The sequence below is a fragment of the Centruroides sculpturatus genome, unplaced genomic scaffold, assembly GCF_000671375.1.
Source record: "Centruroides sculpturatus isolate CEXI.00-Female unplaced genomic scaffold, Cexi_2.0 scaffold2133, whole genome shotgun sequence".
Classification (NCBI taxonomy): Eukaryota; Metazoa; Arthropoda; class Arachnida; order Scorpiones; family Buthidae; genus Centruroides; species Centruroides sculpturatus.
The window spans coordinates 17,496-36,553 of NW_019386359.1; the positions used below are offsets into that span (position 1 = coordinate 17,496).

A 19,058-nucleotide genomic window follows, 5' to 3' on the forward strand; every position below is an offset into this window, starting at 1 on the left:
TTTTATTTCAACAAAACATGTTCATTGTTACATTGTTATTTTAATTTTCTCCAATTGTTTCAAGCACATTATTAAAAATAAATTATAAATTTTAAATAAATTAAAATATTTAATTTCCAATTAAATATTAATTAATAATATAAGAATAATTTTCTCTAATAAAAAAGATAACATCAAAAAATTGTTATTATCATATTGACCATTTTCTTCTAAACACAAAAATTAACATTTTCCTGTTAAACATTTAGCAAAATAAATTCTTAAATTTCTCTACACTTTCTGAATTTGAATTTCCTGGATCATGTAATATTATCTATAAATAAAGAATCTGTCATAACAATGATTATTAAATCCATTGATTTTATTGTGGCGTCAGAGGTCAGGAAAAGATAAATCTACTTATCTTTTTGAAGTTTCCCTTATATTAAAAAACAGAACAGCATTAAAAATTCAGATTATATTTTTAATAACAACATTTTGGAAATATTTCCCTTAAATTTTTTCCTTTAACAACCAAAACATGCAACAAAAAAATATAAATATTTTTGAAAATTTCTGTAAATGTAAAGCCCAGACTAAATTTTTCTGCCCATTCCCTATGATAGAGCCTAAAATTTATGAATCTGTTCTTAAATAAGCTTATAACTTTTTATTACTCTTATATAGACATCACTAAATACTAATTAAAATATATTTAAAATACTAATGTTTTGACATTTTATGCCATTCTCAAATCATCATAAAAAAAATAAAACAATGAAATAAAATAAATTAAAAATTTTAAATTCTATTTTATTAAGCTTTGAGTAATTGTTATAATATAGCTTCTTCCATGTGTGCAATTGAATCTTAGATTTTTTTTTAATAATTAATATTATGCTTAAAGACAATTATTTTATCTACCACAGAAATGTTATTAAGGTTTGAAAAATTTCATTTAAAATAAAAGAATTGATTCAAACAAAATGGTGAATTTAGATACATATCATCATTATCTATAATAATAATAAATAATATTGCAAGCTTACACAACTTATAATTGTCATATAATTGTATATACAGTTATAAGTTACTCTTTAATTATATTGGATGAGTGGGGTGAAGAACACTCATTCACTATAATTAAAGAGTACATACAGTTATACAATTAACTAGAAACTACACTCCACTTATTCACCCATGGGCTTCATCTACTTATTCAAAAATTTCATGATAATTCCTCCAATCCCAAACCATCATTTTCAATTTTTTTTAATTTTTTATTTATGACGTAAAAAGTGTTATAACAATATTAAGCTAATATCCTGTATACACAGAATTTTCTTATTAATCAAAAAGCTATTCTCTATTATTGATCCTTTTCTCACAAATTATTTTTACAGTCATTACAATAGACTCTACACAACTCAGCAGTTTATAATGTAATATTTAAAGCAAGCCATCTTACATTGTTCTTTATAAAGAATCACTTACTCTCTCTGGATAAGTCAATATTTTTGCAACATGTTCAGGAACTCCAACCTGTCATAAAAAAATAAATAAATTTAATTTTTATTGAAATTTGACTAATTTTTAAAATTAACTTTTTATTGATAACTTTTAAAAAATAATAAATTAATCATATTTTGATTATTAAATCTCAAATAATCTGAAAAGCACATATGGTAAAAAACAGATAAATCTGAAAAAATCATGTTACCTTTACATTGTTTTAAATTTCACTGTTATAAAATTTATCAAGTTATAATTACTGAATGTGATTAAAAAATCAATATTCAAACAAAGCAATATAAAACATGATCCAAATCAACAGATTATTGAAATCAGACCAATACTACATTATTTTCAAAATTTACTTTATTTGCTTTAATTTATTATATAAATGAACATAACTGAAATTTAATTAACATAGAATTCAACATAGATTATATTCTTAGAGTGAGTTCATAATCAAAGTTTTATATGTAAATTAAAACTAATTATTCCAAAGAAATATATTAAAATTTGGGTAGAATACATTTTATGAATGGATAAAAATCTTTCAAACATTAAAATTAAGAATCTATATATATAAGCCATTGATGCACTGTTTGTATATCTGTAATCTGTAACGAAATGCCTAGAAGGGCCACTAGGGGTGCTCTAGCAATGATTTTCAGCTATTATTTAAATTAACAATATAATTCAGTATATTATTATTGTTATTTGTAATAGGAATTTATTATTGATATGAATTTATTATTTATACCACAGAATGATATCACTGCTGCTAGAATGCCCACTAGGAGGCATCATGGGCTACTAGGTTTTTTATAAATTAATATAAAAATTGAAATAAAAATTAAATGAAATATATAATGAAAAACTTGCATATGTTGTAGAAGAAAAAAATATTTATAAAAATTATAGTTAGAAGTTAGCTATCTATATATACAGTAGTATATAAAATACATATATTATATGTATTTATATACTACTGTATATATACATATACTAATATATTATACCTGACAATGTGATTTCACTATTTTAATTTCCTAATTAGTAGTCAATTTTATATATATATATATTTTTACTTTGTAAGGAACCAAGTCTGAGCTTTATTTTTATTTTACTTTTATTTTGCTTTCATTATATTTTGTTTGGGGCTTATGTTTAGTTAAGACGAAGGTTTCCTCACCATTCACCTTAGTAACTTAAAAATAGAAGAAAAACCAACTCACCGACGAAAGAAAAGCGCCGTAGAAAAACTCGCGCACACTTGCGCTTCCCAAGCGGAAAAAGTAAGTCCGCACCGAGAAAAAAGGGGGGGGAAGACCCCACAACCCAGTTAGGAATCGCTAAACCTTAAAATAATAAAGCATCCCGATAATTGTTAAAAAGAATAATGTAAAAGGTTAGCGAAGTATTGTCGGAAAATAATCTGCCAGATAAACGAGAAAAATTTAATGTTACAGATAAGTATGTAAATGAGGAGAGTGAGCTCATTCAGAATTGTGACGTCACCTCACACTATAAAGCCTCTAACTCAAGTGAAAACGAACGAGGTGAATTCCTGATAGCAACGAGCTTATAGCAGTGAACGAGAGAGAGGTGTCCGATAGGATTTTGAAGTTATTCGATTTGTGGATCGACGGTTATAGAAAGTCTTGAGAGTTTGAGGAAATAGGTTCCTAGTATATTGAGGTGACGATTAGGATCTTTAATTTATAAGAATTATTGTTTATAAGTTAATTCTTTGATTTTGTCGAATTCCAAAGGGGAATAGAATTAAGTTAGAAATAGATTGATTTGAGTTGTCGGATTGATTCTTGTTGAATTTCATTGAATAAATTATTGTTTGATTTTTACTAAATACTGTATATAGAAGTTTAATTAAATATTTGATTTTGTTATTGACAAACTTTGTCATTATTTAATTCGGTGCACGCTTAAAGTCCAGGCCTGGCACACTAACGCGAATCCGCGTAAAGTACCCGTTAGGGAACGGCTATTTCTGGCACACAGTAGTGTCGATAATCGTTGGAAAATCGGAAAAATAATATAGTACTTTACAACTTTGCATAAATGTTTAATATATTATATGTGCAAAAATTAAATTAACAAGATTTACTTACAATAGAACCTGATTACATCAGTTTTTAGGGAAATGAAAAACAAACACAATAAATTTAAATTCATTCAAGATTAGTTACATCATATCATAATTTTTCAATGATTGATGCAATAAAATGATAGTTTAATGACATGGAGTTGAGAAAAGACAGGGCTATTTATATGAGACTAGTTCCAGGATCAAATAAGTCAGAAAATATATACAGGAAAATAAAGATAATAGGAACAATGCAACAAAATGCTATTATTTATACAGATATTTTAAAGACACGTTATTTCAAAATTGTGCAAAACAATACTTTATAAATCAGGACAGCATTATACTAGGTGATCAAACAAAAAAAATTTGTGAATAGAAATGTGAGCAGTTTGGCAATGCAATAAGTTACTGATGTCCAACTAAGTTTTTGTGTGTCACTAAATTCTACATGTAGTATTAACTTGTTATTGCTATTAAAATTAAGTATTGTGATAACTAAAAATATGTTATACTACAGAATAGAAAATCTTCTTAAAAGAAAGATACATAAAGAAACAAGTTACTAAAAATTAAAATAATAATTTATGTAAAAATATCCCAAATCATCTATATCTACAAAGATTTTTGTTTAAAAATTTTTAATAAGTGGTCAATGCTAACTTTATTATTATTTCTACTGCTTTTTCATTAATAGCAATTTATGTTTAATTGCCTTGATTAGGTTTAAGTACTGTTGCTGTTATATTTAGTGTATACTTAGTATGTTAATTTATTGTTCTTATATTCTTAAACTTTGTTATTCTGTTAGTTGCTCATAATAAAGGGCAATTTTACCTTGTATTAATTAAATAAATAAATAGAAACTTTAAGATACTCAAGCATGCTTAAAATTAAATCCAATAAAACCTTTAATTCTATTCATAGGGATAGAATAAGCAACATAAAATAATCAAGCTACATTAAATACACAAATGCTACATAATTTGGACTAAAGGCAAACAGTTAAGCTACCATCTTGTATTAAATTTAATAATTAGAACATTCTGGTAAAATGATTGGCAATGTGTCTGTATGGTAAGAAGTTGCAGGTTTGGGTCCTGTTCCAGATCAATCTTTCCTTTACAAATATTCTAAATTAATTTACTTACTTCTGCTAGTAAATTTAATATATGATGAAAACTTAATTGCTACCTTTATTCCAAACTACATAATATCTAAGTAATTAATTAGCCAAGTTCTAGCCTAATAGTTAATCTAACTCTCATTTGATTAATAAAGAATTGAATTAAATTACATAATAATTAATTAAAAACATTATAAAATATTGCTAGAATAAAATATTTCTACATTTTAAAATCATTTAACATTCAAAAAATAAATATTAAAATGTTTGTTGTTATTAAAAAATTCTGCATGAAATTAATTATTGTATTTTAAAACAATTAAATATCATAATATAAAACTAAACTATTTATTAAAATTCATAACTACATTTAAATTTCATTTTTCTATAAGTGTAACTTTTTAATATGGAAATTAACTTACTTGATCAATTCGTAGATTTGGGTCAGGTGAAATAACTGTTCTACCTGAAAAATCTACTCGCTTCCCTGATAAATTTCCTCTAAATCTTCCATGCTTGCCTTTTAATCTTTGAACAAAGCCTCTAGTAGGTTTCTTTGGCTAATAATTAAAACAAATATTTACAAAGTACATATTTTTTAATATTTGATAAAAACTTCTAAAATACAATATATACAGAAAATAACATTTTATATCTTTCTATTTCTAAAAATATATATAATTTATTTTATAAATAAACAATTGTTTTTCAAATTATATTTTTGAAGTAAAAAATTAAGAAATTTAAAACATATTAATGTTCCTTAATACTTGACATTTATTAATAATATTAATATTCTAAAAACTGATTTATACATGATTTTTGTATTAACTATCCAACTGCAATCAAAGGCATTTCTACAAAGAATTTTAAATTATTTCATATAGACTGGATAATTTATAATTCATATTTCAATTTCACTATTAAATTAAATTAATTTTGACAAAAAAATACTAACAATAAGTTATTGTGCATATGATGATGATTTACATTTAAATTACCTGCATATTTAAAGGTATTCCAGAAGTTTCACTATTTATATATAAAGCACATTGTAACTGAAGAAAATCCCATGCTTCCTACATAAAAATAAATGTTTTAATTAGTAAGTTAAGAATTTAGTAACATTTTATTTATAAAACTTTTTAAATTAAAGATCTGATACTCAAAAAGAAATTAACAAGAGAAGAAAATGAAATGACTATGCAACATTTAAATATTTAATATTTACAATAAAAATTTATCTGAAATTAAAGTTATATATAATAATCAGAAATTTTCAAACAGTTTTGAGAAAAAATAAACAAATTTTAAGTTATATTGAATTTATATGTTTTTGTGCAAAGATGCTTGTAAGAGTGAGTGGCATAGTGGTAACATCTCAGTCTATGAGTTCATATCTCACAGCTATCCTTGACTTCAAATCTTGATTTTTTAAGGATTTGGCTCCAGACTTTATGCTCCAAGACAGTCATAGGTGGTAGAATATGTTAAAAAATTAAATTAAAAATTTTATATCTAAATTATTTACTAACAAGGATATTTCATACATCAAGCAATATAGTTCCCTTAAATGTTTTTTATCTTTGAAAACATTGCCAGAAAATATCAAAACTGTAACAGTAAACGTTGCATCTGTATATTTTGCTTCTTCATTACAGATTTTTTTAAATACATATAATACTTAAAATGTATAATAAGATTAACACTACAAAAACAATGAAATTATAATAAAAAAAATGCTTTAATGAAATAGATATGATACAAAAAAGGCTGGAGTGCTTTTCAGTACTAAATAATTATTTATAAAACAAACCAATAACCTGATTATTAATTAATGTCAAACAATCTGCTGGATTTGTTGGGCTTTAATAAGATTAACTAACTTCAATATAGCACAACAAATCTAGAGAATTGTTTGGCATTAAATAATTATCATTAGGAATTGCATATATATAATAAAACATAATTATTTATGAACGGAACAAATTTAAATTTATTATTATGATTAGAATAAAGAAATATTTCTCATAAACAAATTGTACATAGATATCAAAATTGTAATTCCAAATGGAGAATTAAAATTTTTAAACTTATATCTTACATTAATCATATGTTATTTTCATCTAATTTTTCCATGATAGATATACTTTTTGTGTAACCAGAGCAACAGATTTCAATATATTCTGCTCTTAACCTATTCCCTGGTATTCCTGAAATACCTTGGGTCAAAACATGATAACCTTGACCTGTGAACCTGAGTTATCTTGTTTCTGCTTGGAGACGTTTTTGACAGTAGATGTCATTAGTCAGCATAATTTTTATATTAAAACTAACTTCCAAAATATAATGTTTTTTTGTTTTTACATTTGTTAATATGTTTATTTTGTTTGTGCAAAATAAAAAAAAATAATTTTGGACAATACAACAGCATGATTATTTTTTTCTAACATGGAATTTTCATTAGGCTTAACATCGACAAAAATTCAACATGGTGCAACATACAACAGAATTTAACCTATCCCATGGTGAAAAAAAATTTCAACATGGGATAGGTTAAATAACTATGTTCTATTATGAATAAGCAATTTCTGATGATAAGTGATTATTATTTGAAAGTGACAGAGTTCTTTTTATATCTTCCTACTTCATTAAAGCATTTTAAATAAAATTTTTCAACTTAATCATCTAACTGATACTTTAGCATTCAAAATTATGATTTAAAGTCAAATTATTCAAATTAAATATTGCATAAATACTTAACTTGAACTTTGAAGTAATTTTTCACAATCATAATTTCAAATTCAAAAATAAAGGCTGCCCTCATTTTAAGACAATTGACAATAACACTTTTCAAATTTTTCCCAAAAAATCTCAAAAATACTTTTTCCCAAAATATGAAGAATATTAGAAAAGAAGTACAGAACATTTAGATGCTCAAACAGAGAAGGATATGAATGATAACAAATCAAAGTGTGTTGTAAAGATGTATTATAACAAATATACTATTCATTTATTATTAATTTTTATTATTTTGGTAAAAATTTTGGTACTAAACATATTTCCCTATTCATTCTATAATACAATAAATTTATTTTTTGCTGATTTTGTTTATGTTGCCTCTTCTAAAAAATGCATCACCAGCATAATTCTTACTGACAGCCTGTATGAGGAAAGCCTGGATTATTTAAATAATTAAGATTAAAAATATATCTTAATACTTATTAAAATATTTTATAAAAATATAAAAACATAAAAAAATATATAAAAAGCAATCAAATTAAACAATTATATGTTTTTTTTTTATTTTCACTTTATTAAATAAAGCATATTTACCATAATCATTTGCACTTTTGCTCCAGAAGTTCTATGTTTTTGAATAACATCATTTAAAAAAATAATTTCTGTCAATTTCATTGTTAAATCATCTTCATTCCTAAAAATATATGAAAATATTTTATATGTAACTTAATTTTTATATACTACAGTATTATTAATAACATCACATATAGACCACTAGTTAGTCACAGAAAACTGTAGTAAAAAATAATAATTTTACTTACGTGCCAGATTTCAGATCTGAAGTTACAGACGGTCTAATACATAAAGGAGGAACAGAGATCCTTGTTAAAATTAAATCTTCTGGCCGGCCACTTTCAGGATTCATTAACAATAAAGGGATATCCTTATTTGAAATTAAATGAAAACTCACTTTAATTAATTTCAATTATTTAAATAAAAATTAAATTTATAAACAGATTAAAAGAAACAACATTATTTAAATTTGTAAATATTTACAATTAATTATAATTTTAATGAAATTTTAAGATAATAAAATGAATTATAGAAATATAAAATTTATAATAGAAATTCATTAAATTCAAATACATTGAAATTATAATTCTAAATGATCAATTCAAGCTTTTGTATATGAAATTTTGAAAGTTTAAATATAAAGTTAAGCAATTTCTATGTAAGAATTAATTAATTTTTTACTATGATTGATTTTGCTAATTGATTTTTCAATTATACTATTGCTACAATATTGTTTTACAAATAAAGTGTATCTTGATTCTATTTTATATTAAATTATAAATTTTACAAATTTAGTACATAAAAACAAGAAATTTGGTTTATAAGAACTAAGTTTTAATAAACCAGCAATGTTTAAAATTTTGGTGGTGCATGTTTTATTTAAATGTTGTCATGTTTTATTAAAAAATCTTTTTATATTTTTAACTATAATTTTCATGGTAGAAACGAGTTTTATATAAAATTGTAAATGCTAATAATGAACATCATTAAGTCCAATCCTACTGGAGATAAACATGACCACCATCATCTCCCTACCCCTTGACATTTAACCACCAAAATATATCAACATAGTATGGGTGCTGTGTAATACTGATGTATATAAAAAAATCACTTTAATCTGAATTGGTTGATTTTTCTAACAGCCACACCAAGCTAGATGATTTAAGACTTTATTGTAGCATATTTTTAAACAGATTATACATCATATGCATTTCAAGCTATTGTGACCTTATAGCCCCTCTTCAGTGATGTTTCAGAAAGAGAAAAAAACACAGTTTGAAACTCTGTAACACATTCAATGTTTTCTGTATTAATACAAATTATAAAAATTTATACTTATTATACCCAGTTTAAGTTATTGTATTTTCAGCATTTATACACAGGCTGCAAAGGTGATGGCAACTACAAATTTGTTTGCTTGCACAGTTGGAGTAAAAATTTACATTGTAACACCTATTCATATAGATTCACAAGTATATTAAAAGTTTTTTGTAATGTTTGCATAAGTACATAGACAGAAAAGAATTACATTCCAATCATCTAGCTTTTAGCTGTGAGAAAAATCAACCAATTTGAATTAAGGTGATTTTTTTACATACATCACCAAAATTTAATACCATCAATCCACTAGTCAAGATTTTGAAACATATTAACCTGAAGAAGATCTATGTAGATAAAAAGCATTTGTGTTTTTATCTGTATTAAACTATGCTGGAATTTTATTTGTAAGGTTCAGAGGTTTGTATTTTTTATGAAATAATAAGAGCTTTAATTAAAGTAATACCCCGAACTTATGCGATAGGTGGGACCGAGCGATAACCGCGTAAGTCGAATTCGTGTAAATCGGGGTATAATTTTGTAATTTGTGTAAAATCCAAGTCGGATGTATGTAAGCTAATAAATGTTCTCGTTAATCTTATCTCATCTTTTAATTCGTTCACGGTTACAAGAAATTGCCACATAGAGTCTCTCAAGTCTCCGTAGATATAACAAACTCAGAAATAAATAACACAAAATAAATTGTAGCTATGTGTCGATTCCGCGCGACACATCCAAACATGTAAGCTGAACAATAGTGTAGGAAAGTGAGTAATCAAGAGTTGCGTGGTGCTCAAACAAAAGATGAATCGACGAGATTTGAAAATCGCGTAACTCTGGGTTCACGTAAGTCGGGGTAGCATAAATCAAGGTATTACTGTATTTAAATATTCTCAATCTTGTATTTTCAGTACTAATACTCAATTAAAAAATATGTAACTTTAAATTCTACAGTGTTTTTATTTCAACATTAATTTAAACTATTAATTGTTTTGAAAATGTTTAATGTCTAACTAATGCTGTCGTTTATATATATTAAAATGCATCTTTGGATTAAATTAAGATGCTTTTATTTTCTAATGGAGTAAAAAGAAAACACTGATGTTATTTGTTTTAAAGGAAAAAAATAGCAAACATAAAAGTAAAATAGAATTTAACCTATCCTACATTGATCCCGAAAATGTTCGTGTTGACCACAGTGACCTGCGTGGGTGATCCCAAATATTTCCATGTTTACATTGGAACGTTTTTGATACTAGATGTTGCTTCACATCGCAATTTTTATATTAAAACAAACTTTTAAAATAAAATTTTTTTCGTTTTTATATTATTTAATATACATATTTTGTTTGTGAAACATAAAAAAATAATTTTTTACGATACAGTAAACACGATTATTATTTCAAAAAAAAAAAATTTAGGCTTAACATCAACGAAAATTCAACATGGCGTCACAGGCAACAAATAAATATTTCAACATCGAATAGGTTAATGTCAAATATATGAATTTTTGACTTTAAATCTTAAAAATTCATCTGAAATATAATATTATATAAATTTCAAAAATGAATTTATTTTAATACTTAAGAAAAAACACATTCTTAAGAGTATTTGCTTTGATTCACTCCTTTATATCTATCTAATTTACTAATTATTATAATATAATTGCTAAACAACTTTATTGTACAGAATTCTAATTACAGTAAAAGCTTGATTCATTGATTTTGTCAGGAGACATGAAAAAACTATGAATATGGGAAAACAATAGATGCTAGGCATCACTTATTTCCCCATATCATGTATAAAATTTAAAAAAATGTTATACTTGTCTAAATGTATTTATTAAATCAAAAGATATACACCAATGGTAATTTCTTCACTATCAAGTCCAATCTGGATTACTACTACTTAAAAGAGTCATCGATCTTCACTTGTTTAGTAGCACTTTTTCTTTCCAAACTGAAGAATAAACTTTCAATATTTATGACGTTGATCTGTTTCAATGATATCATGGCATACAGTAAATGCTCTCATGGAACTGATTCAGACTTAGCTTCACCATCATCATCAATACATTCCTTCCTCTCTAGCTCATTATCTGACAGGAAGGATGTTTACAAGACCACACAGCTAACCGTAAAGAGTCCAAACTGCTATTTGCTATACCAAGTTCCAAAAATAACAACTGCTTTTATTACTATTAATGTGTACTAATATTTGTATGTGTAGTACTATTCTTAAAAGTGATTAGCCTAGAATTAACATTCTTCAAGACTAATAATTCTTACTGACAGATGTGGGAAAACAATAAATCAAAGAACAAATAATGTGAGTTTAATTTTCAAAGTTTAAGTAGGATTTGTCTAGGAACTCTAGAAATTCAATAATGTTTTCAGGAAAGTGATACATCTCAGAACAATAACTCAAGGTTTCACTGTATATAAATATAAAAATTAAAAATATATACAAATATTTTTAAAATGAATACCTACCTGATCTGTTATCCTTTGAAACAGTTTTAATACTACTATTGGATTTAGCATTTCCTAAAAAGAATAGAAAACATAATTTTAAAAAATAGACCATCTTCTAAATATTTTATATCAAAACAATTATTTTAAATTGTTTAAAGTTAATGAAAATAATTACTTGAGTTCCTTTATTTATAAAATTTTCTAATTCTTTATTATGTTCAATTGCTTCATTGAATTCTGCAATAAATTCTGATATAACTTGATCCGATTTCTTTGTATTTTTGAATCTTTCATGCACTATCTTCAAAAGTGCACATTTTTTAACTTGACCTATAAAAAAAACATTTAAAAATTTATATAAGAAAGTCATTTTAATAATAAAAATTTTAATTGGCATAATATTTTAATAAAAAAATTTCCAAAACTGTAAACAAACTCAAATTAAAATAAAACTATATTGTATTAAAATAAACATTTAAATATTTAGAATTTAAATAAATCTATATCTTTAGTTCATAATTTTGAACATATCTTACTCATTTTCACAAGCTTAACTTCTTCCAAAACAACATGAAATACTAATAATCTAATATTTTAATGATGTTAATGCTTAATGTTGTTCTTTTAAAACTAATTAAGTCCCAGAATATGAACCATAAGGTCTCAGAAACATTTAGATTCAGAATATTTAAAATTTTATTCACTCTAATAAAGCATAATTTTGTTTGGTCTACCTCTAACCTAGGAAACAAAAACTTGGCCTAACTCTAGCTAAATTGTTTTGTATCTGATTATTAATTAGCCTTAATATAGTCCAATAAATAACATGAAAGTTCATTTTGTTATTAAAATACCTTCCTTCCTATAAACAAGTGTGCACACAATTAGATTCAAATTTTGAATAAGTATTCTGAACAAAGCAGAACATTCAAATTAGAATTTGGTTAGTTTCTGCTTTGATGATAGACAGAGGAAGTCCAAAATTATAAAAGTCCACTTATTACTTTCTTGGCTCTTTTATATATAATAGAGGGAGATATGGCAATCAATCAAAAAATGCCCCCCCCCAATATTTCTACATTTTTGGACTCAGGAAACCTTAAGACATTGAGGGAAAAAAAATTCAGGGAATTTTCGGTATGTATGGATGTTAGTATGTGTGGAGGGCNTTGCACTTTTGCTCCAGAAGTTCTATGTTTTTGAATAACATCATTTAAAAAAATAATTTCTGTCAATTTCATTGTTAAATCATCTTCATTCCTAAAAATATATGAAAATATTTTATATGTAACTTAATTTTTATATACTACAGTATTATTAATAACATCACATATAGACCACTAGTTAGTCACAGAAAACTGTAGTAAAAAATAATAATTTTACTTACGTGCCAGATTTCAGATCTGAAGTTACAGACGGTCTAATACATAAAGGAGGAACAGAGATCCTTGTTAAAATTAAATCTTCTGGCCGGCCACTTTCAGGATTCATTAACAATAAAGGGATATCCTTATTTGAAATTAAATGAAAACTCACTTTAATTAATTTCGATTATTTAAATAAAAATTAAATTTATAAACAGATTAAAAGAAACAACATTATTTAAATTTGTAAATATTTACAATTAATTATAATTTTAATGAAATTTTAAGATAATAAAATGAATTATAGAAATATAAAATTTATAATAGAAATTCATTAAATTCAAATACATTGAAATTATAATTCTAAATGATCAATTCAAGCTTTTGTATATGAAATTTTTAAAGTTTAAATATAAAGTTAAGCAATTTCTATGTAAGAATTAATTAATTTTTTACTATGATTGATTTTGCTAATTGATTTTTCAATTATACTATTGCTACAATATTGTTTTACAAATAAAGTGTATCTTGATTCTATTTTATATTAAATTATAAGTTTTACAAATTTAGTACATAAAAACAAGAAATTTGGTTTATAAGAACTAAGTTTTAATAAACCAGCAATGTTTAAAATTTTGGTGGTGCATGTTTTATTTAAATGTTGTCATGTTTTATTAAAAAATCTTTTTATATTTTTAACTATAATTTTCATGGTAGAAACGAGTTTTATATAAAATTGTAAATGCTAATAATGAACATCATTAAGTCCAATCCTACTGGAGATAAACATGACCACCATCATCTCCCTACCCCTTGACATTTAACCACCAAAATATATCAACATAGTATGGGTGCTGTGTAATACTGATGTATATAAAAAAATCACTTTAATCTGAATTGGTTGATTTTTCTAACAGCCACACCAAGCTAGATGATTTAAGACTTTATTGTAGCATATTTTTAAACAGATTATACATCATATGCATTTCAAGCTATTGTGACCTTATAGCCCCTCTTCAGTGATGTTTCAGAAAGAGAAAAAAACACAGTTTGAAACTCTAACACATTCAATGTTTTCTGTATTAATACAAATTATAAAAATTTATACTTATTATACCCAGTTTAAGTTATTGTATTTTCAGCATTTATACACAGGCTGCAAAGGTGATGGCAACTACAAATTTGTTTGCTTGCACAGTTGGAGTAAAAATTTACATTGTAACACCTATTCATATAGATTCACAAGTATATTAAAAGTTTTTTGTAATGTTTGCATAAGTACATAGACAGAAAAGAATTACATTCCAATCATCTAGCTTTTAGCTGTGAGAAAAATCAACCAATTTGAATTAAGGTGATTTTTTTACATACATCACCAAAATTTAATACCATCAATCCACTAGTCAAGATTTTGAAACATATTAACCTGAAGAAGATCTATGTAGATAAAAAGCATTTGTGTTTTTATCTGTATTAAACTATGCTGGAATTTTATTTGTAAGGTTCAGAGGTTTGTATTTTTTATGAAATAATAAGAGCTTTAATTAAAGTAATACCCCGAACTTATGCGCTAGGTGGGACCGAGCGATAACCGCGTAAGTCGAATTCGTGTAAATCGGGGTATAATTTTGTAATTTGTGTAAAATCCAAGTCGGATGTATGTAAGCTAATAAATGTTCTCGTTAATCTTATCTCATCTTTTAATTCGTTCACGGTTACAAGAAATTGCCACATAGAGTCTCTCAAGTCTCCGTAGATATAACAAACTCAGAAATAAATAACACAAAATAAATTCCGCGCGACACGTCCAAACATGTAAGCTGAACAATAGTGTAGGAAAGTGAGTAATCAAGAGTTGCGTGGTGCTCAAACAAAAGATGAATCGACGAGATTTGAAAATCGCGTAACTCTGGGTTCACGTAAGTCGGGGTAGCATAAATCAAGGTATTACTGTATTTAAATATTCTCAATCTTGTATTTTCAGTACTAATACTCAATTAAAAAATATGTAACTTTAAATTCTACAGTGTTTTTATTTCAACATTAATTTAAACTATTAATTGTTTTGAAAATGTTTAATGTCTAACTAATGCTGTCGTTTATATATATTAAAATGCATCTTTGGATTAAATTAAGATGCTTTTATTTTCTAATGGAGTAAAAAGAAAACACTGATGTTATTTGTTTTAAAGGAAAAAAATAGCAAACATAAAAGTAAAATAGAATTTAACCTATCCTACATTGATCCCGAAAATGTTCGTGTTGACCACAGTGACCTGCGTGGGTGATCCCAAATATTTCCGTGTTTACATTGGAATGTTTTTGATACTAGATGTTGCTTCACATCGCAATTTTTATATTAAAACAAACTTTCAAAATAAAATTTTTTTCGTTTTTATATTATTTAATATACATATTTTGTTTGTGAAACATAAAAAAATAATTTTTTACGATACAGTAAACACGATTATTATTTCAAAAAAAAAAAATTTAGGCTTAACATCAACGAAAATTCAACATGGCGTCACAGGCAACAAATAAATATTTCAACATCGAATAGGTTAATGTCAAATATATGAATTTTTGACTTTAAATCTTAAAAATTCATCTGAAATATAATATTATATAAATTTCAAAAATGAATTTATTTTAATACTTAAGAAAAAACACATTCTTAAGAGTATTTGCTTTGATTCACTCCTTTATATCTATCTAATTTACTAATTATTATAATATAATTGCTAAACAACTTTATTGTACAGAATTCTAATTACAGTAAAAGCTTGATTCATTGATTTTGTCAGGAGACATGAAAAAACTATGAATATGGGAAAACAATAGATGCTAGGCATCACTTATTTCCCCATATCATGTATAAAATTTAAAAAAATGTTATACTTGTCTAAATGTATTTATTAAATCAAAAGATATACACCAATGGTAATTTCTTCACTATCAAGTCCAATCTGGATTACTACTACTTAAAAGAGTCATCGATCTTCACTTGTTTAGTAGCACTTTTTCTTTCCAAACTGAAGAATAAACTTTCAATATTTATGACGTTGATCTGTTTCAATGATATCATGGCATACAGTAAATGCTCTCATGGAACTGATTCAGACTTAGCTTCACCATCATCATCAATACATTCCTTCCTCTCTAGCTCATTATCTGACAGGAAGGATGTTTACAAGACCACACAGCTAACCGTAAAGAGTCCAAACTGCTATTTGCTATACCAAGTTCCAAAAATAACAACTGCTTTTATTACTATTAATGTGTACTAATATTTGTATGTGTAGTACTATTCTTAAAAGTGATTAGCCTAGAATTAACATTCTTCAAGACTAATAATTCTTACTGACAGATGTGGGAAAACAATAAATCAAAGAACAAATAATGTGAGTTTAATTTTCAAAGTTTAAGTAGGATTTGTCTAGGAACTCTAGAAATTCAATAATGTTTTCAGGAAAGTGATACATCTCAGAACAATAACTCAAGGTTTCACTGTATATAAATATAAAAATTAAAAATATATACAAATATTTTTAAAATGAATACCTACCTGATCTGTTATCCTTTGAAACAGTTTTAATACTACTATTGGATTTAGCATTTCCTAAAAAGAATAGAAAACATAATTTTAAAAAATAGACCATCTTCTAAATATTTTATATCAAAACAATTATTTTAAATTGTTTAAAGTTAATGAAAATAATTACTTGAGTTCCTTTATTTATAAAATTTTCTAATTCTTTATTATGTTCAATTGCTTCATTGAATTCTGCAATAAATTCTGATATAACTTGATCCGATTTCTTTGTATTTTTGAATCTTTCATGCACTATCTTCAAAAGTGCACATTTTTTAACTTGACCTATAAAAAAAACATTTAAAAATTTATATAAGAAAGTCATTTTAATAATAAAAATTTTAATTGGCATAATATTTTAATAAAAAAATTTCCAAAACTGTAAACAAACTCAAATTAAAATAAAACTATATTGTATTAAAATAAACATTTAAATATTTAGAATTTAAATAAATCTATATCTTTAGTTCATAATTTTGAACATATCTTACTCATTTTCACAAGCTTAACTTCTTCCAAAACAACATGAAATACTAATAATCTAATATTTTAATGATGTTAATGCTTAATGTTGTTCTTTTAAAACTAATTAAGTCCCAGAATATGAACCATAAGGTCTCAGAAACATTTAGATTCAGAATATTTAAAATTTTATTCACTCTAATAAAGCATAATTTTGTTTGGTCTACCTCTAACCTAGGAAACAAAAACTTGGCCTAACTCTAGCTAAATTGTTTTGTATCTGATTATTAATTAGCCTTAATATAGTCCAATAAATAACATGAAAGTTCATTTTGTTATTAAAATACCTTCCTTCCTATAAACAAGTGTGCACACAATTAGATTCAAATTTTGAATAAGTATTCTGAACAAAGCAGAACATTCAAATTAGAATTTGGTTAGTTTCTGCTTTGATGATAGACAGAGGAAGTCCAAAATTATAAAAGTCCACTTATTACTTTCTTGGCTCTTTTATATATAATAGAGGGAGATATGGCAATCAATCAAAAAATGCCCCCCCCCAATATTTCTACATTTTTGGACTCAGGAAACCTTAAGACATTGAGGGAAAAAAAATTCAGGGAATTTTCGGTATGTATGGATGTTAGTATGTGTGGAGGGCACAATTTTGTTTATCCAGTTTGAAGAAGAATAACTCCTGTGTCTTGTTGAAAACTTCTGAAATTTTGCAGAGAAGTTTGTGTATTAGGGAATTGATGCTATTAAATTTTGGTGGTTAAAAAGATTTATGGGATGGGAATATAAAGAGAGGTTGTTGTGTGTCATATCTCGAGTAGGGTCAGACTTAATGATGATTTTACTCATTATTAGCATTTACAATTTTTTATAAAACCATCACTATCTTCAAAATTAAGCTTTTTGCCATTTTATAATAATTACAAATATAAAAAGTTTTTTAAAAGATGATACCAGATGGTGCCACATACACAGTTTTAAATGTTACCAGGAAAGTTAAGCAACTTGTTGCTGGATTTTTTGTTATATGAAAGAAAGTATTTTAATGACTCCTATAAGCAAAAAGGCAATGTTAACTTGCTAAAATATTCAAAAAAATAATCAGTATTTAAGATATTCACATCATCCATAAAAAAAACTGGTGGAAGCAGGTTAAAAAATAAAGCTCAGCAAAAGCATTTAAATAGAAAAAACTTTTGAAAGTTATGGCATAAGAATACTAAAACCAAATTTGACAGTAAGACTCAACATGTGAATAAAGTGAACATTATACAGACTAGGGTTCCTCATTTCCCGGTATTTTGCTTGTCCCGGGATCCCGGGATAAAAGTGAACTGTTTCCAGGGATAGAATTAATTATTTTTAAGGTATACAAAATATCTTGAAATCAAATGATATAATTATTTTCCATTTTTTAAGTAATTTTAAAGTTTTGTAACCTCCAAAATCATATTAATAATGCTGTGTTAGGTCTATAGGCCTATAATAAAAATTACCTTTAAATAACGTAGAAATTTTCACAAATAGAAAAAAATTAATTAAAGTTTGCTGGAAACTGCATACAACAACAACAAAAAAAATGTTTTGAATTGAGTTAAAAATTAAAAAAATGAACTTCTAATTTAGAAGGTAATTTTCGTTTTTTAAATAAAATATAATACAAAATATTGCAAACTTTTATAAGATTTTAAAAAGCAAAGATGGTCAATACTCCGATAACTCACTCTAATTCTTATTTTAGTAATGAAAAGTCTTGCCACCGAGAATGCCCTTTCCGATTCAATTGATGTGATTGGAATAG

At 25.3% G+C, this 19,058-nt stretch overlaps 1 protein-coding gene across 1 annotated transcript in view; it reads right to left on the bottom strand.

Annotated features, from left to right (window-relative positions):
• The window catches only part of LOC111614672 (DNA-directed RNA polymerase III subunit RPC1-like), a 28,235-nt gene that overhangs the window by 1,379 nt on the left and 7,798 nt on the right, over positions 1-19,058 (bottom strand). Inside the window, exons 4-13 of the mRNA XM_023356035.1 lie at positions 16,754-16,807; positions 13,212-13,333; positions 12,993-13,084; positions 12,000-12,154; positions 11,843-11,896; positions 8,282-8,403; positions 8,055-8,154; positions 5,720-5,797; positions 5,141-5,278; positions 1,474-1,521 (exon numbers count right to left, since the gene is read on the bottom strand). Coding sequence (XP_023211803.1) covers positions 1,474-1,521; positions 5,141-5,278; positions 5,720-5,797; positions 8,055-8,154; positions 8,282-8,403; positions 11,843-11,896; positions 12,000-12,154; positions 12,993-13,084; positions 13,212-13,333; positions 16,754-16,807 — 963 coding nt within the window. The remainder of the gene's footprint in view (positions 1-1,473; positions 1,522-5,140; positions 5,279-5,719; positions 5,798-8,054; positions 8,155-8,281; positions 8,404-11,842; positions 11,897-11,999; positions 12,155-12,992; positions 13,085-13,211; positions 13,334-16,753; positions 16,808-19,058) is intronic.